The sequence below is a fragment of the Camelus dromedarius genome, chromosome 14 (assembly GCF_036321535.1).
Source record: "Camelus dromedarius isolate mCamDro1 chromosome 14, mCamDro1.pat, whole genome shotgun sequence".
Classification (NCBI taxonomy): Eukaryota; Metazoa; Chordata; class Mammalia; order Artiodactyla; family Camelidae; genus Camelus; species Camelus dromedarius.
This window is the reverse complement of record NC_087449.1, coordinates 24,197,636-24,224,491: the sequence shown is the minus strand read 5'-3', so window position 1 is coordinate 24,224,491 and position 26,856 is coordinate 24,197,636. Positions and strand designations below refer to the sequence as shown.

The 26,856-nt window shown below is 32.8% G+C and overlaps 1 protein-coding gene across 3 annotated transcripts in view; it reads right to left on the bottom strand.

Moving 5' to 3' along the window:
• ITGB3BP (integrin subunit beta 3 binding protein) overlaps positions 1-26,856 on the bottom strand; it is a 65,561-nt gene that overhangs the window by 11,262 nt on the left and 27,443 nt on the right. The window contains exons 3-7 of one of the 3 annotated variants that reach the window (XM_031465292.2): positions 23,172-23,307; positions 13,661-13,718; positions 1,287-1,350; positions 773-866; positions 388-447 (exon numbers count right to left, since the gene is read on the bottom strand). In XM_031465292.2, coding sequence (XP_031321152.1) covers positions 388-447; positions 773-866; positions 1,287-1,350; positions 13,661-13,718; positions 23,172-23,307 — 412 coding nt within the window. Of the gene's footprint in view, positions 1-387; positions 448-772; positions 867-1,271; positions 1,351-13,660; positions 13,719-23,171; positions 23,308-26,856 lie in introns of all 3 variants that reach the window. The other 2 variants (XM_031465293.2, XM_031465291.2) reach the window with 2 other exon arrangements.

Genomic DNA, 26,856 nt, shown 5'->3' with positions numbered 1-26,856 from the left:
GTGTGAAATGCTCAGAGGCATGAGTTGACAAATGTCATTAATAGTCTGAAAGTTTTCACAACACTGGTTACAAAGCAACTTTTTTATGCTTTGTGTATCCTAATTTACCATTAAAAACTGCCATATATTAACACATTGTTGCCCGTGTGTCTGTATTCTCAAAAAGAATTTTTAATAAAAAGAAAAAATTTAAATCTTAAATTGAAAAATTTATCTCAAAAGTTCAATTGTCAGCAAAGTTGGTCTTATCTGACATGATCTTCTGCCAAATGCAATACAATGTTTTTCAAATGAGATTCATGATCTTTTAAAAGAACACACTAAAAAAGAGCTCATGGTGATTGGTGTAAATGTAAAATTATATAATAAATTAAAACACAACTCTACCTTCCTTGGGAAGTCCTGAACTCTTCTTTTCAAATAGTTTTTGTTTTGTTACTTTTGTCACTAAAGAAAAAGAAACCTCATGTTAAAAATTAATATGGAATCTGAGTAATTTCTCATTTTAGAAGAAACAACTTCATAAGAAATAATAATCTGAAGTAAAACATATAAGTACCAAGTACAAAGTGCTATACTTTATATCTTTTTTAAAGAATGAGAACTACATAAACAAAAGCCTAACACCAGTTTGCAAGGTACATTCTTTCCCTTCACATTCAAGAAGATTCCCTGAAATAACATATCCTTGCAAAAGGTAAGTGGCTTCCTGTTCTAAGTCTGCAAACAAGCAATGGAGAGACACCATTAAAAACTCATAAACTTCTCTTACTTAGTTCTTTTGTTTTCTGCATTTCTCTTTTCAAGACACATGATGCACGGGAGATACCAATGAGATTTTCCAGTTCTCTACTGCCCTCCAAAGCCTAAAAGAAAATCATCTTAAATGAGTTAAGTTCTCTACAAATATTACTGAGAAGTCTAGTGAAAGTAAGGTACACTGCTTCCTGCATCTGAAAAACAAACTCTGTGGTAATAAAATTTAACTTTTTCTAGGTTAACTATCGTAAACTTTAAAATAGTCAAATAGAAAATTTATTAACTAAAAAGACTAAACATAACTAATAAATGTACTTTTAAATGTGAAAAAGCCATATATTACTAAAATATTATGTTTAATTAATGTTCATATAAGAAAAATTCCCATGAAAAGTAAACTGAACATATCCTCTGCAAACTCTTTCCAGGATTAGATTTTCGGGGCTTCTCTCCTACTCTTTTTCAAATGGGGTAATAGAAATATGAAAAATTGTATGCCAAAAAAAGCAAACCTGTATACTACTTAAATTTTGCATTACTTCTATTATTTCTTCTGATGATTTCTCAACTTTAGATAGCAACACCATGAATCTGTGAAGAAAAAATATTAAGCAAGATCAAGCACTTAAACATATCAAGTCATTTTCAAAGCTATAATTCTTCTAAAAGCATCTTAGATTCAGGTTTTCTTTACATTTTTAAAAGTGGTACAAGATGTAAATACTCCTCCTTCATGATTTCATTCCTATACAAACAATATATTTTACCAAACAACCTGTCCTTTGGAGTTTCACTTTCTCATCCCAACTGGGCAGCAGGAGAGAAGATGCAGTTGGCTTGTCCTTTCTTCCCCACACTACTTTCAGAAAACTAATACACTGCCATCTCCTTATTTACCTAACTCTAAGTCTCTGAATCAATGTTACCCAGTGATTTTTTTAATGAAAAAATAAATTTTATAGCTTTAATATATTTCAATGTGAAAAAGACACACTCTTTTAAATTTGAAAACAAAGAAAACTTCACTTTACAATTCTACCTCATAAATATATCTCTAGTTAGCATGTTAACATTCTGGAAAAATTCACTTAGGTTTTAAAAAGATTTCTATAACTTTGTATCACACTTTCTTTCCTTAATATAACATTATACACACACACACACACACACACACACACACACATATATATATTTGACCACATTCATGTGTCTGTAATTTTAAAGGCTGTACAATATTGTACTTAATAAACATACCAAAGGTTATTTAACCATTTCCTTATGGCTGTAATTTTAGTCTCTTTTCCAATTTTAAGATCTCATAGCTGTATATGACAATCTATACCAGGGCAGTCTAATAGAAGTATAATGCAAGCCACACATGTAATTAAAATTTTTATAGTAGCCATATTAAAAGTAAAAAGAAACAGATGAACTTATTTAATTTTAATGATATATTTTATTTAACCCAATATATCCAAAGTATTACCATTTCCACTTGTAATCAATATAAAAATTATTCATGAAATATTTTATACTTTTTTTTTCAAAATTCAGTGTATACTTTACACTCGTAGCATATCTCATTTCAGACTAGTCACATTTCAAATGCTCATTAGCCATGTGTGGCTGGCTAGTGACTACTGTTTCAAAGAACACAAATCTATACTATCGATTTTATGAGAGAAACTAGAAATTCTATTTAAATGCTTTTCAAAATTATATCAGTGTTACCCATTAACATTTGTGTTATTAAAAATATGATAAATGTGACATTAAATGTTTATACACAATGAATATGTTACAGTATGCTTTAACACAGTCTTAATATAATTAAGATATATAATAATAAGATATATAATTATATATCTAAGCATGCAAGCAAGGAGCGGAGAGAAACCATTATGCAAAAGCTAAAATTTATGTGAGGATAGTGGATTACAGGTGATTTTTAAAAAAATGTTTCCTTTATTATTATGCATTTTCAGTTAGAAGTCATCTATCTGTCTGAGCCCCCAGTTGCTTACCACTGGAACCTCAGTTTGAGAGAGAGTATCATAAAGGGATTTCAGCTCCTCTAATTGAGCTCCCAAAGCCTTAAGGAGCAAGAAGACTTAAGTGACTCCCAAACAGGACTTTGAACCTCCACCTTCTACATTATACCTAAGCCAACTAAGTGCCTCATGAGTGCAAAGCTGACACAATGAAGCTAGTTTGCTATGAGGAGGAATCCGAGGAGCTCTTTACCTTGCGGCCCTTTCCTGGGAGGACAGGCAGAGCCTCTCCACGTTGTCTTACCATACCTTAAGGAACTGACTACCCTCAGGGAATTGTGTGGAAAGGGTTGGGTCCTGCACAGTTACCATCTTGAATCATTCCAAACAGCTCTGATCAGAGTAAGGTGTGAATGGCACCCCCAAGAGTTGTGCAATGTAGCAACCCCAACAGACCTGATAGTAAATCTCTCTCCCAAGTTAAGATAGTTACCCAGCAGGCTAAGCAAACTGTCTGACAACCTTGGAGTTTAGGGACTGAGTATAAGTTCTCTGGGTATCAAGATATCCTTCACATGCCTAAACTGCTTTTGCAGGGAAACTTGCCTCCACTGCAGAACCAAGTAGAGCAGTAGACACTCCATCGTTCTTGTCGATTTTATTTCATTTTCCTTTCCTCTCCTCTTCCTCCTTTTACAACTTGCTAGGTGAAATCAACTCCTTTACCCATCTTGATGGCAACCAAATTCAAGGAATGGTTTTTCAACTGTCATTCAACTGTTAAATTTTGAGAAATTCAGGAGCTGTGTTCTTTTCTGTATCTTCTGACTCAGTGAGAAGGCTTCATAGACTTTGGAGATAAACTGCTTGCTAAGCAGCTTTTGGAAGAATGGTTGCCACTGTCTTCATCCTAGACAACGTGGCAATTCTCATATTGAATCCCATTTGTCTTGGGGACTGGATTTTGGTTTTGTTTTTTTTTTTTTAACATTTTTTATTGATTTATAATCATTTTACAATGTTGTGTCAAATTCCAGTGTTCAGCACAATTTTTCAGTTATTCATGGACATATACACACTCATTGTCACATTTTTTTCTCTGTGAGTTATCATAACATTTTGTGTATATTTCCCTGTGCTATACAGTGTAGTCTATTCTACAATTTTGAAATCCCAGTCTATCCCTTCCCACCCTCCACCCCCCTGGTAACCACAAGTCTGTATTCTCTGTCTGTGAGTCTATTTCTGTCCCTTATTTACGCTTTGTTTTTGTTTGTTTGTTTGTTTTTGTTTTTGTTTTTTAGATTCCACATATGAGCGATCTCATATGGTATTTTTCTTTCTCTTTCTGGCTTACTTCACTTAGAATGACATTCTCCAGGAGCATCCATGTTGCTGCAAATGGCATTATGTTGTCGGTTTTTATGGCTGAGTAGTATTCCATTGTATAAATATACCACATCTTCTTTATCCAGTCACCTGTTGATGGACATTTAGGCTGTTTCCATGTTTTGGCTATTGTAAATAGTGCTGCTATGAACATTGGGGCGCAGGTGGATTTTGTTTTTTTATTGCTGCTGATTGCATTTTTCTATATTTTCAATGGATGGTTCAAATTCTACTTTGTTGCCCTAAGACAGTATTATTGTTTACTTAAGAGTCCCATGGCCTTTAATATCATCTTGATGTTCCTTCATTAATTTATTTACTTCTGAAAACCAACAATCGTTTGTTTTGCCTTCAGAATACATTTCTGCTACAAATTTCTAAGTCATTGTGGTTCCTTCTTTCAAGTTGGTGAGTGAAAGTATCAGTGGGTGCCTTTCATATTTTATAGAACACTGTTTCTTTCTTAAACAACTTTGCCTCTGGCTGGACTAAATTGGATCAAATCCCTCATCTTATAATGACTGCTGCAAACTATGAAGATGTTGATGCGTACTGCATCCAGATACCCAGTAACTGCTCCAGTTTCACAGAATCCTTATAAGATTTGGTCAAATCCTATATTATGGCTAAAGACCACTGTAGTACAACTCGAGAAATTTAAAATCTCAGTTCTCCTTGAAGGAAGCTTCTTTTTGTCCATCGGTAGAGTAAAAACCCAGCATCATCTTCTTTTTAAGCAACAAGTATTTTTTAAGCGTCTCGGTTAGTCCTCTAAGATACTTTTTAAAAAGAAACTATGATTCAGTTGGTTTGGCACAACAGAAAGTTGTTCAAGGCTTGTCATTTTCTGCCAGACTGCCTTACCTCAGGGCAGATTCTTATTGTATGTTCACCGTGAATCTCTTTTTCTCTCGAGAAAACCATATGCCAAAACTTCAGGATTTTAGGTGCATTTTCCAATTTGCCTAGAAAAGTCTCACTGTGAAATTCATTTTCCTCAAAGAGAAAATCTTGTTATTCTGAAGAATAACTGAAACTGGGTGCTTCAGCCACATGAAATTCATGGGAGGGATGAATCCATTAATTATGCTTTTAATTTCTTCCACAGTAATTTCTTCAGTCTCATGCAAGTCATATGTAACATAACTTTCAAAACTATTATTCTGCTCCAATTCTGGGTATTTTTTCCTATCTTGACTCCTTTCAATTATTTTCCATTCTTAGCTTCAAATTTAGCTTCATCATTTTCTTTTGCTCTATAAAATTTCCCAGATATATTCTGAGGGAAGAACTAAAATAACAAGGAGAAACTATCACTAAATTGGTGGTTTTTAATTAAAAATTGCTGATACAGGTAGTTAGCAAGCTGTGCCATCCTAGATGTGGAAGAAGGGAGGCAAAGCAGATGGGAAAAGAGCCCACTGACTTCTTCAAGATTCCCTAGCATGCAACCCATGGTGTCTACTACACTAGCTGTGCAGGCATTGTGGATGTAGTGAAAGAAGAGGTGAAACCTCTAAAAGAATATAGTTGTTAAAGATCCTGATTTGCCCTTTTCTGTAACATCCAACTATTTGACATCTGCCTTCCTCACCAAATTGTAAGTGCCATGAAGGCAAGGATAGTGTCTACCTTGTATGTTATAAACCAAGTTACCAAGCATTGTGTCTATAGTGTGCTAGGTACCCAATAAATATTTGATGGATCAATGAACAAAATCCAAAAGACCTAGTCCAGTGAACATCCATCCCTAGATCCAAGTGAAATATGCTTATCTTTCATTTTTCTCTTCCTAACATCCTTCCAACCATAGACTTCATGGCTCATCAGTTCGTTGTATCATTGAGAAAGTTGGGTGGGGGAAACGAGGAGATGCTGATCAAAGGGTACAAGTTTTCATTTATAAGATGAATAAGGTCTGGGGATTTCATATACAGTATGGTAGCTATAGTTAGAAAAACTATGTTGTACACTTGAAATTGATAAGAGAATAGATCTTAAGTAGATCTTAAGCATTCTCACCACCAAGAAAACAAGGTAACTATGTGAGATGATTGATGGTTAGTTAACGTGACTGAGGTAATGATTTCACAATGTATACATATATCAAATCCATATGTTATACACTAAATACATACAATTTTAGTTGTCAATTATACTTTAATAAAGCTGGGAAAATTTTTAAAAAGAAAAAGATAACTGTCTCAGGCCCCTAACTTTCTGCCACACACATGTCTTTCTAAAGTGTAATCCTGGATTTCCTCCCTATTTCTTTTCTTCACTCCTGGCCTATGCTGAGAGTGCTATAGAAATCTTACATCAGTATTGATGGTTAACATTACAAGTACATATATGATTTTGCTGGGCCCCTGATGCTGCTTAACTCTCCTTCTACTTAATAAATATTCTCTCTTTCACAAACTGTTGCTCAAAATAATGGTCTAGCCCAATCTCCATTTCTTCCAAACTGAAATTAAACTCCAGTGCCTTACTACTCTACTAACACTATACTCACAAAGGACACAAGTGAATTTTTAATTCCATTACCAAAAACTTACCTGAAAGTCACTACCTGCAAGAGATTATATTTTCATAAAATCTCAAGAAACCTAAGAGTTACATGTATATAACAGGGATAAAATCCCTAGGTTTTTCTTTTTAATTTATTTTTCCAGTTTTATTGATATAATTGACTTGCAGCACTGTATACATTTAAGGTGTGCAGCATAATGATTTGACTTGCAAACATCACGAAATGATTACCACAATAAGTTCAGTGAGCAGGTTTTCCTTTATCCTCACAATATTATGTCTCATATGGAAAAAGGTAAATCAGTCACTGGATTTCTGTTTATCTAACTCTATTAATCTAAATTATTCTGGATGATGATAACTGGATTATAACAATGAAATATATTAACATTTTTTGAGCTCTTTCCAAGTATAAGGCACTGTACTTATTACTATACAAGTTGTATCCTATTTGATTTTAAAACAACTCTCTGTGGTAAATATCTCCATATTATAGATATGGAGACCGAAGCACAAATAAATTATTTAAACATTCACAGTTACACAACAGGGGGCACTCATGACTTATACCCAGGTGTTTTTAAAGTTTTCTATTGAGGTAACATTGGTTTATAACACATAAGTTTCATATGTATAACATTACATTTCCACTTCTGTATACACTACAGTATGCTTACCACCAAAAATTTAATTTCCATCTGTCACCCCACAACTGATTCCCTTTACCTGCTTTACCCTCCCTCTACCCTCTCTTTTCTGGTAACTACTCTGTTCTCTGTATTTATATGTTTGTTTCTGTTTGATTTGGCTTGTTTACTTTGTTTTTGTTTTTTATATTCTACATATAAGTGAAATCATATGGTATTTGTCTTTCTCTGACTTACTTCACTTAGCATATACCTTCAAAGTCCATCCATATTGTCGCAAATGATAAGATTTCATTTTTAATGGCTGAGTAGTATTCCACTGTATGTATATGTGTGTGTGTGTTTATATATATATACTATATCTTCATTCATCCATTGATGGGCACTTAGGTTGTTTCCATATCTCGGCTATTATAAATAATGCTGTAATGAACATAGGGGTGCATGCATCTTTTTGAATTAGTGTTTTTGTATTCTTTGGCTAAATACCCAGAATTGAGATGACTGGATCACATGGTTGTTCTATTCTTAATTTTTGATGAAATCTCCATATTGTTTTCCATAGTGGCTGCACCAACTTACATCCCCACCAACAGTGTAATAGGCAGTATGTGCTTTGACATCAGTCTTAGCAACAACTTCCTAGATATATCTCCTTCTCTATATATATCTCCTCAGGCAAGGGAAATAAAAGCAAAAATACACAAATGGGACTACATCCAACTAAAAAGCTTTTGTACAGCAAAGGAAACTATCAACAAAATTAAAAGACAACCTACCGAATGGGAGAAGATAGTGCAAATCATATATCTGATAATGGGTTAAATCCAAAATACAGAGAGAACTCTTACAACTCAACAACAAAAAACAACCTGATTAAAAAAAGGACAGAGAAGCTGAGAAGACATTTTCCCAAAGACACAAAGATGTCCAACATGCACATGAAAAGACGCTGAATTGAGGTGTTTTTGACCTATGTTTACAACAACATTTCTCAAAGTGTAACTCACTTACCGTTGGCATCAGAATTCTTTCATTAAGTCTGGTAAAAATACAAATTACTAGGCTGCATTCAAGATCTACTAATCAAGAGTATCACTAGATAGGCTTAGAAATATATATTTCCAGGAGATTCTTATGCACACCAAAATTAATTAATGGCATTTTCTGTGAAGACAGACAGGTAAAAAACCTGGAAAATATAAAAAAAAATTGACACTTCTTGTCAAAAGAATTTTTTCCTGTACTTAGGTCTATTTATTTCATTATATTCTCAAAGGCTTTCTCAGGGAAGCTTTCTTTAGCTGTTCTCTGTAGCTGTTTTCTTATTTAAAATGTTTTTTCTTATTGTGGCAAAATATATATAAAACTGGCCATCTTAACCATTTAAAGTGCATAGTTCACTAGTATTAATTACATTCACAATGTTGTACAACCGTCACAACTATCTATCTCCAAAACTTCTCTATTACCACAAACAGAAATTCTGAAATAGTAAGCAGTAATAGTTAGCCTCTGATAATCTCTAGTTTACTATCTATCTCTTTCAACTTGTCTATTCTAGATATAGCATATAATTGGAATCGTACAATATTTGTCCTTTTGCATCTGGCTTATTTCACTTCCCATGTTTTCAAGGTTCATTGTGTTGTAACAAGTATTGGAACCTCATCCCTATTAATGATTGAATAATTTTTGTATATTCTGTGGAATTTTGATAGGGATTAATTGCACTGAATCTGTAGATCCCTTTGGGTAAAGGTATTGATATCTTAACAATATCAAATCTTCCTGCCAATGAACACAGGATGTCTTTCCATTTTAGATCCAGGTGTGTAGAAACATAATCGATTTTTGTGTGTTGATCTTATACTCTTAAATTTTGATGAATTCATTTATTAGTGCTAGTAGTTTCTTGTACATTCTTTGGGATTTTCTATATGTAGGATCATGTCATCTGCAAATAGAGATAGTTTTATTTCTTCTTGTCTAATTGGATGCTTTTATTTCCTTTTCTTGTGTAACTGCTCTGGCTAACATTTCCAGTAAAATGTTGAATACCAATGGTGAAAGTGAGCATGCTTGTCTTGTTATTGATGCTTGGGGGGAAGTTTTTATTCTTTCCTGGCAAAAATTTTAAACAGTTGAAAATAAAAGTGAATACTGATTGTCCTCTTAGTCTTCACTCACCTGTAGAATATAACTATATCTTCATTCTAACTTTTTGATAAACATTTTCAACTAACTTACCCCTAGAAAGTGATTCATAAGTCAATATTCTTGTTGCATGATTAAATAGTTAAAAATACAGTAAAGAGAAACTGAAAATTCTCAATTGTTGTTACTGGTTACAATTAAATTGTATAGATAAAAAACAAAAGCAAAGCCCAGTACTAATATTACTATTAAAACAGTTAATTACTATTATAATATTACTATTAAAAAGAGTTTAATTTGTATTAGTATAGAAATAAAAGTTACTTTTCTGCCTACAAGAGAATAAACCAGTGATTAAAAACACACTTTATACAGCAGGAGAGGAGCGATCCTTGTGGTAATAGAACTATTCTATATCTTGACTGTGGAGGTGGATACATGAATCTACTCATGTGATAAAAATGCATAGAATACACATACATCCATACAAATAAGTATATGTAAAACTCAGGAAACCTGAATAAAGATCGGTGCATTGTGTCAACATCAATTTCCTGGTTCTGATACTGTACTACACTTTTCCCAGATGTTATCATGTCAGGAAAGTGGAAAAAGGGTACACATGATCTCTCTGTTGTACTTCTCATAACAGCATAATCTACAATTCTATGAAGATAAATTTAATGAAAATAAACCTTGCAGAAGGACAGTCACCATTACTGCACTTCTGTAGCTGTGCCAGCAGCAGCAGAAATTGCCAAGAGGAAGAAAAGCCAATGGCAGTGAATTATATATTTTCCTTTTAGAGCTTAAAGAATATGGAAGTTCACATAAAATATTAATATGTAGGTGTTTGTATATAAATGAGCTTTATTGACATGTCAGTAACTGCTTGTTTTCTGGGGAAAAAATCTTTTTAACCTAGAACATGGAACTACATTTTCTTGTTGGGAGAATTCTTACATTTAAAACTTGCCAAATTGATTAATAGGGAGTAATTTCATGACATATTCATAAATGAAAAGGGAAGTGTAAAAGAGTATACACTGTGTGACATCTTTGTATAAGAAGAGAAATAAGATAAACAAAACAGCTTAAAAGTTATAAAAATAAACATATGAAAGGTAAATCAGAAACTAATTGATTTGGTTACCTACAGGGAGTAGGTAGAAGGAATGGGACAGGGAGTAACACATCTCTGTGTGTATTTTTCTGTGAGGTTTTGACTTTTAGAACCATATTAATGTTTTACATAGTCAATAAACAAAAAGGGATGAGAGAAAAAAATAAAATTGAATACAAACAGAAACAAGCTAACCTAACTACTTCAAATGAATAAATAATTCTTCAAATGAAGAACTAATCCAAGTAGTTTTGAACACAGTAACCTGACTACATACCTTCTAACTAAAGACAAAAGCCTTGCAGGGTTGTTTTCAGCAGTGCTATGAGTACAGGGATTCTGAAACTATTTTGTGTATGTTGTAGGAATAAGCAAACGTGCAAATATATTGCTGCTGTTAGGAGCCAGAGATCTTTGAGAAGGGGTGTAAATGCAGAAAGGGGAAAGGCAAGGAAATAACTTCTCTCACTATGAACTCATGAATTTCAAAGAGGCCAACTAATAAAAGGAATGATGGAGTTAGAAAATCACTGCTGTGCAACCATCTTACTAACAACTGGCTCAGTAAATTGCCCTCCCCAGTGTGGGTGGGCATCATCCAATCCAGTGAGGGTCTGAATAGAACAAAAAGCAGAGGAAGAGAGGATGAGATCCCTGGCTGCCTGCTTGAGCTGGGACATTGCTCTTCCGTTCTTGAACTGAGATTTACACCCCTGACTCCCCGAGTTGTCAGACCTTTGGACTCTGACTAGAATTACACCACTGGCTTTCCAGGGTCTCCAGTTTGCTAATGGTACATGGTAGGACTAGGCCTCCATAATTGCATGAGTCAATTCCTCACAATAAATCTATCTACATATGTAATTATATAAATATACAAAATTCATCATTAATCCATTATTAATTAATAAGCATTAGATCAATAATGTATTTTACTGCCATTATTAATATATGTCTGTCTGTCTATCTATCTGCTAGTAGTTCTGCTTCTCTAGAGAACCCTAACCTACTACAATTGCCAAAACAAAACATAAAATGTTACAATCACTTAAAATTGATCTATAAATGTGAAATGTTACATTTAATTTCATATTTTAAAAATCCAAGTCTTTAGAATGGTTTTACAAAATAATAAAAGAAATCTAAACAAATGGAATAAATACAAAACCCATTCATTATTAAAGCTAATAAAATGGCTTTATTGACTAGGTTGAGTAGTTTTATAATGGGTGGAAAAAAACAAACAGAAACACATAATTTTTATATATTGTAAAATGTCTTGGCTTATACTTACATTCACTAATTCTAATACCAAGTCATGGAGTGATATACACAAATAACAGGGATCTTTACAAACAATATTGAGAGAAATTAAATAAATATAGGCAAATTCCTAAGAGACCAATAACAAAAGTTCTTGCTCCTTCCTTGCTACTTGAAAGCTCACTGCTATGAGAGCTATTATGAAAAAATCTGGAGCTGTAAGCAGATTGATGGGGTAAGAAGAAGACAAAGGGGAAAACACTACGAAAAGTTAGGATAGCTTAAGTGGAGCTGATTCAGGGGAAAGCCACAGTTAAGTTCGGTTTGTTTACACAGTATTACTGTTGTCCAAAAATATTTTCTCCTTCCCTGTCTATCTACTTTTACTTTTGAGTTTGTTATGCTTCATATAATTATATCAGAAATTCATCTGGTTTAGCAGGAAACTGCTTTCAACTACAAGATATGTGATTCAGAAATTGTTATGCCACTTGCTTTCTATGTCCTTTTGTACAATTTGAGTTTTTTTTACTATGTACATATATTGTCTATTTAAAAAACAAAAATGTACATATATTGTCTATTTACTATGTACATATATTGTCTATTAAATGAGTTAGACAAAAAAGAGAATGCTTTCCTTATGATACCTAGTTGAGATTGGTTTCACCAAGAAATTGGAACTTTGGTTAGGGAAAGGATGAGTAGTAATTTACAACAAAAATATTCATGGGGAGGGGCACATGAAAATATTTGGAGCTGAGCGGAGTGTGACTAGGGAAAGCAGCTGGTAAAAACAGACAAAGGGGTACAGGGGTAGATGGAAGAGACGCCAAACAAGGAGAGCTCTTGGAGAAACTCTTCCTTTTGTCTTTCTCGTACTCTAAGTGGCACTCACATTCTATATCTCTTAATGTAGACAACTACTGATTAATACTGTACTTCAGCTACATCATGTAGTCCTGACCTGGGGTTATGATCACAAATTACAACATAATTTGTACAGAAAACGCATTCTAAGTCCCACTCAAATACTTAAAAACCTTTTGTAACATAACCCATAACCCATTTCTAAGTTAGAGGATGTGTATTAACTTATAACATGAGACAATAAGCTCCCAATGGGTAGAAGTTTCATTTTCCTCATCGTTACCCATCCATCATATTGTGTAGCACACAGAAGATACAGCTGAAAAGGTAAATGAGCTGAATACATGAACTACTTTGAAAATTTAACTCCCTGTTCTGCTTAACTCAATTTTTCCAGCCTCGGTGGGTAGATATAAATATTCTTTCCAGAGTACATAGGCAGTAACGTTCTGCAGATAATGTCAAGCACCCTTGACAGGCCAATAGGAAAATGGTTGGTTGTTGGCAGGTAAGCCTTCTACGTCGCTGCTGATCTCTTGACTCTGCTGGCTTCACTGTGTTCCTAGCTCTCGAACCAGCTATTTGTTAGGCATTATGTTCCCAAATAATGCTTTACTTCTCTATCCCTCTAAGTCCGAAAAGGGTGTTTTCTTCAGTTTTACCCTAAGCTAGTCTCTTATGTGTAGGCTGGGGGAACTGGGCTAAATGAGTATTTAAATTAAGGTATCATACATCACCACCATATGAAACCTGCAAAACACATCATAAATAAAGTATTTCACTTCTTTAAGAAAGAATACTTCTACTCAGGTATAAGCTATTTATTAATTTCTACAAAGAAATGATTTATCTTAAATTATCACTTTAACAAATATGACGCTTTTCTTTCAAGACACTTGTGTACATTATTTCAAAAGCAACAAACTTACTCATCATTGTCTTGTGTAGTAGATTCCTTTCTTTTGGTTATACATGTTTTCCTCCTTCCTATATGTGTACAATAAAAAGAACATAAAGTTAAGGCAAAAACTGTCAAATCTTACATAGAATTAAACTGTCAAATTTTAAACAGAAAATAAAAGGGTAGATAAATGAAAAGAAAGTAGGTAAAGAAAAAGTATCCTGAAATATGAGAAACTTTTTCACTATTGTGAATGACTTTTCAATAGCTATTTTGGTTTTTATTATTTCCCATTCTCCTAATTTTTTATTCATGATGACATTATACAGAAAAAACAATCTTTTGAATAAAATTTCCATTGGGGCATGGTATATTTAAAAGAAACCTAGATAAATCCAATTGGATAATATAATTAGTTTAAAACACATTAGTAAACTTTACTAAATAAAGGATACTTTCATCAAATATTTTAATCAAAAATATATTAAAATTCCAGTTCACATTATTTAACACCTGTTTTTTGTCTCAGAGTTAACAACAAGGGATTGTTGATACTAATATGTAGAAAATAGTGAGTTCCTCATGATATTACTAGAAAATAAATTTGACTTTAGGGGTAAAAGTATGTGACTGTTTGAATGCATATTGATTACTGAATTCATAGAAAGATCTTTAGTGCCTATTAAAATATTTCAAATATTGTGTATCACCTACATGTGAAGTCTAAAAAATAATACAAATGAATATACATGCAAAATAGAAAAAGACTCACAGATATAGAAAACAAACTTCTGATTACCAAAAGAGAAAGGGAAGGAGAGAGGGACAAATTAGGGGCATGGGATTAATGGATACTGACTATTATATATAAAATAGATAAGCAACAAGGACATACTGTATAGCACAGGAAATTATACCCATTGTCTTGTAATAACCTATAATGGAATATAATCTACAAAAATACTGAATCACTATGCTGTATACTTGAAACTAACACAATATTGTGTATCAGCTATACTTTAATAAAAAATGTATATTGATTTAGTAAATTCTTGGAAAGATCTTCAGTGCCCACTAAAATATTTCATTCATTAAAGTATTTATTTTAGGTATTAATAAAAGATAAATGATTAAATTACATCCATTTAAAATGCTATTATTTACTGCCATCGCTTAGCTAAACTTTCACAAGTTGATAGTCACAAATGAAACTAAGGCACATATATGACTAAGTTATAATCCCTCAAATGTGTGCTGGGTTGAAATATAAATTTGATTTTATAGCAGAACATGATGTTTACACTTATCAGTGGTCAGGGAGTCAACTGTTTTATGAGCTGACTGTTTAGTTATTTGTTCTACAGTAATTTATAGTGCTATATGCAAAATACATGTTAAACATTCAGTGCATGAATATTTGAGGACACATTAGCATAGGTAAAGATTCTCAGTATCTTACATATACTGGCCTTTGGTAAATGTTTATTGAATGAATAAACAAAATGAATAATCCAAACCTTTACTACTAATTAAAATCAGTCAAGAGAAATCACTTTTTAAAATGTATAAACATTGGCATCCTCCTCAAACTACGTATTTTAATGTAGTTCTATCTGTTCAACAACTGGCACAGGAATTATTATTTACTCAATGTTCTTGTTATTTTTGTAAAAAGTTGTTTGACATAATGTACCATGAAAAACTAGCTCACACTCTCCAAAAGAAATACAATGTGAGCCACTTACATAATTTAAAATCTTCTACTAGCAAAATTTTTAAAAAAGGAAGAGCTTAAAATTTAAATATTTGATTTAACCCAATATATCCCAAATATTCTAATTTTAACACATAATCAATATAAATTATTCATGAGATAATTCATATTCCTTTTTTCACATTAAGTTTTAAATATCTGGTATGTATTTACACCTCATCAATTCAGATGAGTCAAATTCCAGATGCTCAACATGTACATGTACTGTACAGTATAGTTGTAGAGAATACTGCAGGAAGATCCAGTACTTCCAGATAAAAACCAAATACACATAACATGAAGGCAATTTCTTTAAATCTTAAATATAATTTTAACATATTAGGAATATATTGTCCAGGACAAACTACCCAATGATGGTTTACATTTTCCCCATCATTTAATTTTTATTCCATTACTCTTATTTGCTTCCATTACTAGAGGAAAGGCTTATTTAAAGTATATTTTCTATTCCCTGATACTTATAATTTCATTGAGTGAGTTGGTTCAGAAACTGATTAACAACAATTTCCCTCATTGTTACTTTGGACCTTATGTCTTCTCTCCTCAATATTATGCCATAACTAAATTGTTATTTAAAAATTGTCCTTAATGCCACAAAGAGAAAAACTTTTGATTCAGAAATTTTGCTATAGTACTAGTTACCTCTCTTGTTTATTAACTTTTCATTATTTGATTTGTCTGTATCCTTAAATTCCAAACAGAATAAATTAATATGGTTAAGAGTTTGTTTAGTGAGATGAAAGGGAAAAAAGAGTATTATTTTATTTATGATCTTAGAGAACTTTGGGGAAGTAAATCTATTAAAATCTGTCTCTCTTAAAAAAAAGTACATTTTATCGAAAACCACAAATGAAAACTCACAGTACACATTAAACCTTTATTTCATAAAATCTTTGCCTAAAGGTTAATACTAATTTCCTGGATTTTATATTATACTATCTGCATTCAATAATGCTCCATATTAAAATCACTTTGCTTCTTTGATGTATGTATGTTAATACACACACACACACACACACACACACACATCTATCTATATATAGTTGTGCACTTGACTCCCCTTAAGTGCAGTTTCACGAAACACTTGTGATACCATCACTGAATCTGGACTACTTTCAAGGTTGTATTTGGACTTCCTGGTAAGGCTCCTGGGAGTCTGTTCTTCAACTAATGAAGACAGCTTTCAAGAGATTGCAACGTTTAGAAGTGTAACCAATGATGATGATGATAATGGCTAACACTTATAAAGTATCTTTAGGACAAGGTAGTGTTTTAAACGTTTTATAAATATATACATAAACTAATTAATCTGCACAACTCTGAGAGAGTCACTCTTATTCTCATTTTATAAATGAGGAAACAGAGGCACAGATGGTTATATAACTTACCTAAAGTCCCAAAGCCAGTAAGTGTCAGAGTCGGGATCTAAAGCCAGCCATTTGTCTGCAAAGAGCATGCCATTAACCATGATGCTATGCTTGTTTATTAATAGATTAATCTAAAGTTCAAATAGGTTTAGTCTGGTATCATGCTGCTTCTAGCTACATATACTTTACAGCTGGCACACATCTCAGGCATCATTTGGTCCCAAAACAAAAGTTACAAGTTGAGGAACTTGACCCAGAGAGGTTCAAATGATTTGTTTAAGAGGTGTCACACACTAGTTTTCTTTCTAAAAAAGTTACTGCCAGATAAAGTTGGAGCCTGTAGCCTAAGAGGCAAATGAGATCCTGTTGTTTTTTTAATTAATCACTTCTATGCAATAATTCATGTTTACATCTTTTACTATTTCCTTTCCTCTACTTTTTAGAGTTTGCGCTACTGTTCTATCTTTTTGAGTTGAATGCTAAGCTCATTAAGTTTTCAATCATTCTTACTTCTAAAATAAATGCATTTATAAGTATAAATTTTCCACTAAGGAATCTTTAAGTGTCATGCAGTGTTTAGGTATAAATTTTTCCCTGTAAGTGCTGATATGTTTTCATTATCATTCAGTTCTAAATATTTTATACTTTCCAACACAAAACACCCCCAAATAGCCAAAAAAAACTTGAGAAAGAATGAAGCTAGAGTTTCACACTCTCTGATTTCAAGCTACCCTGCAAAGCTACAGTAATCAAAACGGTGTGGTACTGGCACAAAAGCAGACATATGGGTCACTGGAACAGAAAGAGCCCAGAAATGAACCCACACTTATATGGGCAATAAATCTATGACAAAGGAAGCAAGAATATATAATGGGGGAAAACAGCCTCTTCAATAAATGGTGATAGGAAAACTGGACAGCTACATGCAAAAGAATAAAAATCTCACACCATGCACAAAAATAAATTTGAAAGGGATTAAAGGCTTAAATATAAGACCTAAAACCATAAAACTTCTAGAAGATAACATAGGCAGTAAGCTTTCTAACATCAGTCTTAGTAATATTCTTTTGGATATGTCTCCTCAAGCAGGGAAAACAAAAGCAAAAACAAACAAATGGGACATCAAATTAAAAAGCTTTTTTGCATAGCAAAGGAGAAACTATCAACAAAGCGAAAAGGCCACCTACTGAATGGGAGAAGATATTTGTAAATGATATGTCTGATAAAGGGTTAATATCCAAAGTACACAAAGAATTTATGCAGCTCAACATCAAAAAGACAAACAACCTGACTAAAAACATGGGCAGAGGAACTAAATAGACATTTTTCCAAAGAAGACATACAGATGACTAACAAGCACATGAAAAGATGTTCAACATCACTCATCATCAGGGAAAAGCAAATCAACCACAATGAGATATGACCTCACACCTGACAAAATGGTTATTATCAAAAAGACAAGCGCTAACAAGTGCTGGCAAGAATGTGGAGAAAAGAGAACCCTTGTGCACTGTTGGTGAGAATGTAAATTGGTACAGCTACTATGGAAAACAGTATGGAGGTTCCTCAAAAAGGTAAAAATAGAGTTACCACAGGACCCAGCAATTCCACTCCTGGGTATTTATCCAAAGAAAATGAAAACACTTATTAAAAAAGATATACGCACCCCTATATTCACTGCAGCATTATTTACAATAGACAGGATATGAAAGCAACTCAAGTGCCCATCGATAGATGAATAGATAAAGAAGATGTGGTGTGTGTGCATATATATGTTACTCACCCATTAAAAAAGAATGAAATCTTGCAATTAGCAACAACATGGATGGACTTAGAGGGCATTATGCTATACGAAATAAGTCGGACAGAGAAAGACATGTACCATATGATTTCATTTTATATGTGGAATCTAAAAAACAAAATAAATCAACATAACAAAACAGAAACAGTCATAAATACATAGAAAAACCATGTGGTTGCCAGAGGGAAGGGAAATGGGAGTGGGGATGAGAGAAATAGCTGAGGGAGATTAAGAATACAAACTTCCAGTTATAAAACAAATGAGTCACAAGTATGAAACGTACAGTTGGGGAATATAGTCAAAAATAATGTGATATCTTTGTATGGTGACAGATGATAACTAGACTCACGGTGGTGATCATTATGTGACATATTACTGAATCACTATGCTGTGCACCAGGAACTAACATAGTGTTGTATGTCAATTATACCTCAAAACCAAGCAAAAAAATGAATAGAAAAAGAGATCAGATTTGTGGTTACCAGAAGCACACGGCAGGGGGAGAGGGGATTGGAGGAAGGTAGTTAAACTTCAGTTATAAGTATAAAGTTCAGTTATAAGATAAATAAGTACTAGGGATGTAACATACAACATGATAAATATAATTAGCACTGCTGTATGTTATATATGAAAATTGTCAAATGAGTAAATCCTAAGACTTGCCATCACAAGAAAAACAATTTTTTTTCTTTTTCTTTTATTTTATATCCATATGAAATGGTGGATGTCCACCAAACTTACTTTGGTAATCATTTCATGATGTAAGTCAAATCATTACGCTATATACACAAACTATATTACACAGTGCTGTATGTCAATTCTATCTCAATAAAATTGGAGAAAAATAATATAGCTTGAATGATGATAAAGACAAATTGTCTATGTACTTCCTAACTTTTTATCCATTTTATCAGTTTCTGAAAAAGGTAGTTTAAAATGTCCTACTATGATTAGGGATTTGTGAGTTTCTCCTTGTAATCCTGTCCTATTTCGTCATGTTCTGCTTGAGTTTTATTTTAGACGCACATAGGTTCAGGATTCCTTTTCTGGTAGTGAATCTTTCCTTCTCTCATTATGTAAAAATTCCTGTTATCTTCAATAAAGCCTTTTTGTCTTAAAGTCTATTTTGGCCTATATTTTCTTACACCAACTCTTAGCTTTTTTAAAAAGCTAGTATTTGCTTTTTTTTACTATCCCTTTACACTAAATCATCCTATATTTTTTCTTTAAGTCTAAATAATAATAATATTAATACCAATAGTTAAAATGTGTATTGAACACTTACTGTATGCCAGGCACTGTTTTACGTGCTTTTTGTATGTTAATTCATTTAATGCTCATGACAATCCTGAGGTAGATATTACTATTTTCCCCATTTTACAGGCAAGTAAACAAAAACACTATTAAAAAGTTAATTGACAGATACTCCATCTGCTTCCTGAGAATTACAAGTATCTTAAAACTTGTAATCCCTTTCTGCTTCCTCACCTTCCTGCCATGCTGCCATGCATGGTCTGTTAGTATTTGTTTATAACTTCCTTTCAAATTGTTTTCCTTTTGCTTTATAGTCAGCCAAATTTGTAATCACATCTTTATAATTATATTTACAGACTTGCCAGCATGTTTGCTAATTCATTTTTCACTACTGCTCTTCGCATTTCATTCTTTATTTGAGGCTCAGTTACGAGGATGTACTTATAGAAGTATATTCCTTAGTAGTCCTTTTAGGGAATACCTGTGAATGATAAATTCTTTGCAACTTTGTCTGAAAATACCTTTATTTTATTCTTACTTCCTGAATAAAAAAATCAACTGTGATTTTTAGTTGGTATTATTAGTCCATTTCCTGCAGCAGCCTATTGATACTGATGAGAAAGTCTACTGTTAGTTTGTCATTGTCTCGTTGCTTTTAAAACTTTTCTTTGTCTCTGACGTTTGCAGTTTTACCACAATATGATTAGGTATGAATTTGTTTTAATTCATCCTGCTCGATGAAGCATACTATTCTACTCTAGAAATTCCTGTCTTTTCTCAATTATGAAAAACCGACAGTCCTTGTATCTTAGGTACTGCCTCTGCTCCATTCTCTCTTTCCTTCTTGTAGAACTTCTATTTGACATATGTTGGAGCTTATTCTACCATCATTTCTCTTTAATGTTTTATCACATTCTCCATCTCTTTATTTCTCTGTGCTGTTACACTGCTACAGTCTGGGTGATTTCTAGAGATCTATTGTCTTATTTACAAGTACTCTCTTTGACTATGAAAATTTGTTGTTTATCCCTCTACCCTAAATATTAAAAAAATCTGATGCAATCTTGGGAGTAAAAGAGAGGACAGTTTTACCATCCTTCCTCTTCTCTGAAAAGGATAATAGCTTGGAAAATTTTGCTAAGGGGTAGCGGAGGGGACAGAAATATAATTACATACATACAAACATATATAAATAAAATAAAAATATATTACAGTAAATAAATATGTGTGTGTGTATATATATATAAATACACATATATATCTTAAACGTATGGATTGGAAGTTCATTGTAGTGTAGCAGTTCCTGAATTATTTAGGGGCATGTTTGGGCCATGGAGTGTAAGCAGAGAGAAGACTTAAAACCAGATTTTCTTTCCTTTTATAACTACAGATGGATTTAAATTTAATATTGTCACCTGTTTACACAGCATATGGTTCAAATGTACATAGAAAGTACATAAAAATACCTGGAGGAGGACTATCCCAGATTGAGAGAATTCCAAGTACAATGACCTGTGGAGAGAAGGGGCTTAGCACGACTGACAAACGGCCAGAAGTAACAGTGGCTAAAGTAGTGTAAGCATGGTAAGGGCAGTAGAAAACGAGGCAGGTAAGGTGGTCAGGTATTAGATGATGGATGGCCCTAAAAGTCAAGAAGAAGTTTTGAATTACATCCTAAATATGATGCGAAGTGAGTAGCACCTAAAATGTCCTTGAAAATGTTATTTAAGTAAAAGTACTTACTTAAATTTTACCTTACATTATGTACAATATTTTAAAAATGAGAATTGTTAATAGAAGTTATGACTTCATTTGGAACTTAAATTACTTTACAGGAGTCACACTTTCCTATTTCTAAAACATATATAAAATGACATATTAGGACAAGCAATGTAATGATCATAAATGACATAATCTGATACAAGATCCTAGACAGCATTCTCCTATTCTGAGACTTCTGAATGTGATACATTGATATATATGAAAGAGATATAAAACACATAGATACAGTTTAATGAATAATTATAGAGTGAACTAGCATAACCACCATATAGAAATAGAATATTACCAAGCACCCAGAAACTGTTGCCTTCTGACTTTTTAAAAAAGAGCTTACCTAGTACTATAATCTGTGATAATTATCCACCTAAATGTCAACTGGGATCATGTGACCAATCTTTTTATGGGCAGAAGAAATGTTCTCTTAAGTCCATATTTAATTTCAATATGGAAATTGAGTATGTATCCACTTAAAGTCTATTCAGATGTGTCATCTCTAAGGCACTAATTTTTAACTTTAAACAAAAGACAATATCAAGTGAATTAAAAAAAAACCCAGAACTATAGAGCCTGTAGAAAACATATACATCTTCATATATTTTTGTGAAAGCAAACCTAATAGTGGTAGCTTTAAGATAAAAAGCACTTGATTAAAGTAAAATAAAAGTCATTCAAAAGTTTAAGATCTCATTATGGGTTTCATTACAACAAATTAGGTAAAACGAGGAGACTTTATTTCTGTATAGCTTCTAGTATATGTTTAGCACTCAATAAATATTGAACAATAAAATATGAATCAGGCTAATCAAAGCATATCTAAAATATACTTTATTAAATTTGAGCCTACTTCATATTTTATACTATAGAAACTTGACATGTCACTGATTCATGACCTTTAACAATATTAAAAATTAAACTTATGAAATCTAGATTTCTGTATCTTTTAAATAAATATATTAGCAATAAACTACCAGAGAACAAGAAATATGTATGGTCAAAATTAAACTAATAATACTTTAAAATAAAGAATTCCATGTTAAAAAAAAATTCTACAAAACTTCTGCAAATACATTTAAAATACTAAAGGAAAAGAAGGTAATGAAATATAATAAATAAAAGCAGGCTATAAAGACACGAAATGTGAGTAAAACTAAATGGACAACATGGATAAAAATAACATTTAGAAGTATCACTCTTAAACTGCAGTGTAGCAGTACGTGAATCATGTGGCCTTTAATGTATGCACATGATGGACAGCGTGTTAAGGAGCGTATCTGTAACCATTATAATTGATCATGGCTGAAGGCAGTCAGGCCATAATTTCTATTTAATGGATGGGATAGTAAGGGAACAAAGTCTGCAGTAGCATTTTAAAATAACTGCCTAGAAAGTTTACATTTATGTCCAAAGTGTTACCTATATTCTCGTCTAGTCTATGTTGAATTCTTTAAAAAAGAAGAGAAAAATCAGCTGCAGCAAGATCCATATATTATACAATCAAAATTCTGATTTAACCAATAACTAGAAAAATCTTACAGTAAGTGGAAAAGAATGTTCAACTAACCATTTGATGGTCCATTTTTGTGCTCTTGTTCTTTAAAGCTTGTGGGAGAAGCAAATGGGCTCATTTGACAAGTTCCAGTTGTTGGAGAATAGGAGGTAATACTTTTTTTCCTTGTGATTTTTGGAGAATCAAATGACTAGAAATAAATATTAATTTGGGACAAAAATACTTATGTTTAGTTATAGATCTTTGGAAATACATTTGAAAACTTGCAAAATTCAAACCAATACTCTTTTCCTTGCTCTTTCTTTTTTTGGGGGAGGTGGTGAGGGAGAGGTCCTTCAGTCCGTTCTTCCTTTCTTTCTGGAGGTACTGGGGATTGAACCCAGGACCTTGTGCATGCTAAGCACAGTGCTCTACCATTGAGCAAAATACCTCTCCCCTTCTTTTTAAATTTTAAATATTCTCAATTATTACCTTTAAAGTGAACATTGTTCTTTCAAGTTATGTACATTTTCCAGTTCTCCACACTAATTAGGGCATCTCAATTTGATGTTATGAAAGGCCAGGGGAACTCTCAGAAGTGACTCTCAGTAAGACCTACAAGGAAATCCTAGGGAGGATCAGCGATGTCCTTAACCTTCACAAAGTTGCTCTAACACAGTGTCTTGTCTTAATAATAACAAAATAATGTTCAAACAATTGAGTATGGGATTTAAGGCCTTTGAGAATTTGGCCTAGCCTACATAAGTCCTCTCTGTAGCTTCCTACTCTGTGTTCCCATAAACCTTGTGCTTACCTCTTAACTGGAGTCAGTAAATTTTAATAATTTTTTATATTTCTGTCTATGTCATTATAATCTGAATTTCTGAAAATATTATTTCATCTTTGTACTCCAGAACTCAAAAATGTGTGATCAATGAATGATTTAAAAGGAACAGTCCAGTAAACTTAGCCAGGCCACTCTATCAGAATATATTCATTCATTCATTGGTTCATTCATCCATTATTAGATGATACCTGTAGTCCCAGGCACTTAGGCTATGCACATTTGGGCCTCAGCTAGTCCTTCTTCGGTCTAGGGGGTCATTCATAATCCACTTCCTCCAAACATCCATTATCATGTTTTCATTGCTTGCTGAATTACTTTAAACTTGTTTTCTATAATGCTTACTAATCACCCAGCATTTTTGAACTTATGTGTATACAGGAATAGAACAAATTGTTCTGGCCTCATAAACAGGAGAGAATAGGTCTGAAGCTAGGATGTGTACCACAGAAATTCAGAGAAGGGGGAAAATCAAAGCCGGCTGCAGTAATCTCTCGGAAGGATTCTTATGAGGAAGAAGGGTGAGGCTTAGATAAGTAAAAATAAAAGGTACAAAAACCTGAAATCTAGAGGTGAAACAGACAGCATAGGGTGGATTTTGGGAATAAAGAAAAGGTCTGAAGACTCATGATATGTTGCCAACATTGTAGAATTAAACTTTAGCTTGGTTGCTGACTTGAAACAGTTATATAATTCTCTACTGTCAACTATTCTTTATTTTTAAGACACCATGGCAGAAATAGTGACTGTGTCACCTTTTTTAATAATCTTGGTATTAGTTCCAGAATCTACAGCATCCATTTTTTTACAGTTAAGATTTTAAATGATAAATACTTCTTTGTATTGGGGGAACAAAAGGCATTCCATTTTTTATTTTATGTATCCACAGTAGCCACAAATGTAACCAATATCTTTTAAAAAATCAAATGATAATATCAAGTTATAACTGTAAAGCAATCTTTTTTTGTAAGGTGAAAGGGTTTTAAGTCTCTTTATCAGGTGGTTATTATTACCTCTCCATCTTGAGTTTTCACCTGTTTATATGGATTCAGTCATAAACTATGACATTTATCCAATCCTACCCCACTTTTCTAAGAATTTATTGCCCAGAACTATTTCACTGTGTATGTACAAGAAATGAAAGTCGCTACCCTAATGTACATTTATGTCAATCTGTTTTCCTATTTTCACCAAAAAATTATATTTTCCAATTGCCAAATATCTAAACATTGCAACTGTAGATCACACATTTCTCCTCAAAAACAATCTTCTAGCTTTCATTAAGTCTTAGTGTGAATGTATGGGAGTGCATATGTGTGTGTGTGTGTGTGTGTGTGTGTGTATAAATTTTCTCCCCTCACCTTAAAAATAAGACTTCTCTTCTGCTTTTTTTTTTTTTTTGGTGATCTGTGTTGATTAAAAGAAAGAATGTCTGTCTACAACTGTACTATACTTAGAGGGGAAAAAAGAAAATCTACCATTTCCTACCATCCTACTAAATATTCTTCAGTAAATAATGCATTTTTATGTATCTGTCTTCTTATACATACAAATAAACACAAATGCTTAATCTTACTTCTTTAAGTTCTTTTTCCCCCTCAAAGTTTTACCAAGGTCCTCTGCTTTTCAAACCCTGAAGATGCTGAAACGTGACCCTAGAATCTATTTAAGAATTTCCATTCTGCCAGCCCTCAAACACTGAAGGACTTGGACTACTCATTAATCTCCCTCAACAGGAAGAGTTAAGAAGACTGGGATTTGAGAGAAGACTGAGCCACTAATTGAAAAGTCTCACACTCAGCAATGATGAGTGTTATCTTCTAGTTCCTTTAGAAAAATAGAGGAAGAAAGTGAGAACAGATTTGGCTAGAGAAGGGAAAGAATTCAGGATGCAAGCAAAATGTAAGGAAATAGGAATCAGATAAGTCACAACTACTTCTATAATAATTTACACCTGCTTGTAATATTTATTGATTCAGGGACATTTAACATTGCACCACAAAAGAAAGAAAGAAAGAAGGAAAGATTCTGTCTATGGTAAGTCCAAATGCCACTGTACTTTCTATAAGGAGGTCAAACCTTGTACATTAGCAAAATTAAAATCTGGGCATTGATTTTTCTGCCCAGAAGAAAAGAAATGAATGTTCTCTCTGTAATTTCAAATATATATGACATTCTCCTTCAGTATCTTTCACAAATTGTAGCTTGCTTGGTCACCTTGTTTAAAGCGTATTCTACCAAAAAGGTGCCTGTATTTTATTGATTTTTACCTATGATAAATAGTCTTGAAAGTACTAACTAAGGGTTCTTCCAGGATGAAATATTGGGATATAATAGATCTCTTATTATTATTATGAACTACTAGCCTATGCTATCACCAAAATATTTAAAATACAGGTACTACAGTATCTGAACAACAAGAAACAGAAGAAAAATTAGTGTAGCTAAAGGAAGATAATTCTTTATAACTTTATACTGGTTAATTAGGTTACTGGAATGTCTCACCTAAGATATTATTATGCATCACTAGTACTTATGCAATTTATATTAGAAAATTCTAAATACTAGTTGTCTCAGGGATTTTTCACAATTTGGGCCTAGAGTTCCTAGAAGAGTCTTAGATACCACTAACATTTTATCAATTGCCACAATTATCTTCCTTAATGATTCTAACAATATTTGGGTTTTGTTATTTTTAATGGTAGTTATGGAGAACAAAAACATTCTGTACTTATCTCAGTGACCTTACACGGATAGCAGAGAAAGGATATAACCAATATATTAATTTGTGGTGATGAAAATATTCTATTTCTTGACTGTTTGATACACAGGGGTATACATTTGTTAAAACTTATTGAACTGTATACTCAAGATCTGTGAATTTCAAAATATAAATTTTACTTTGACAAAAATATT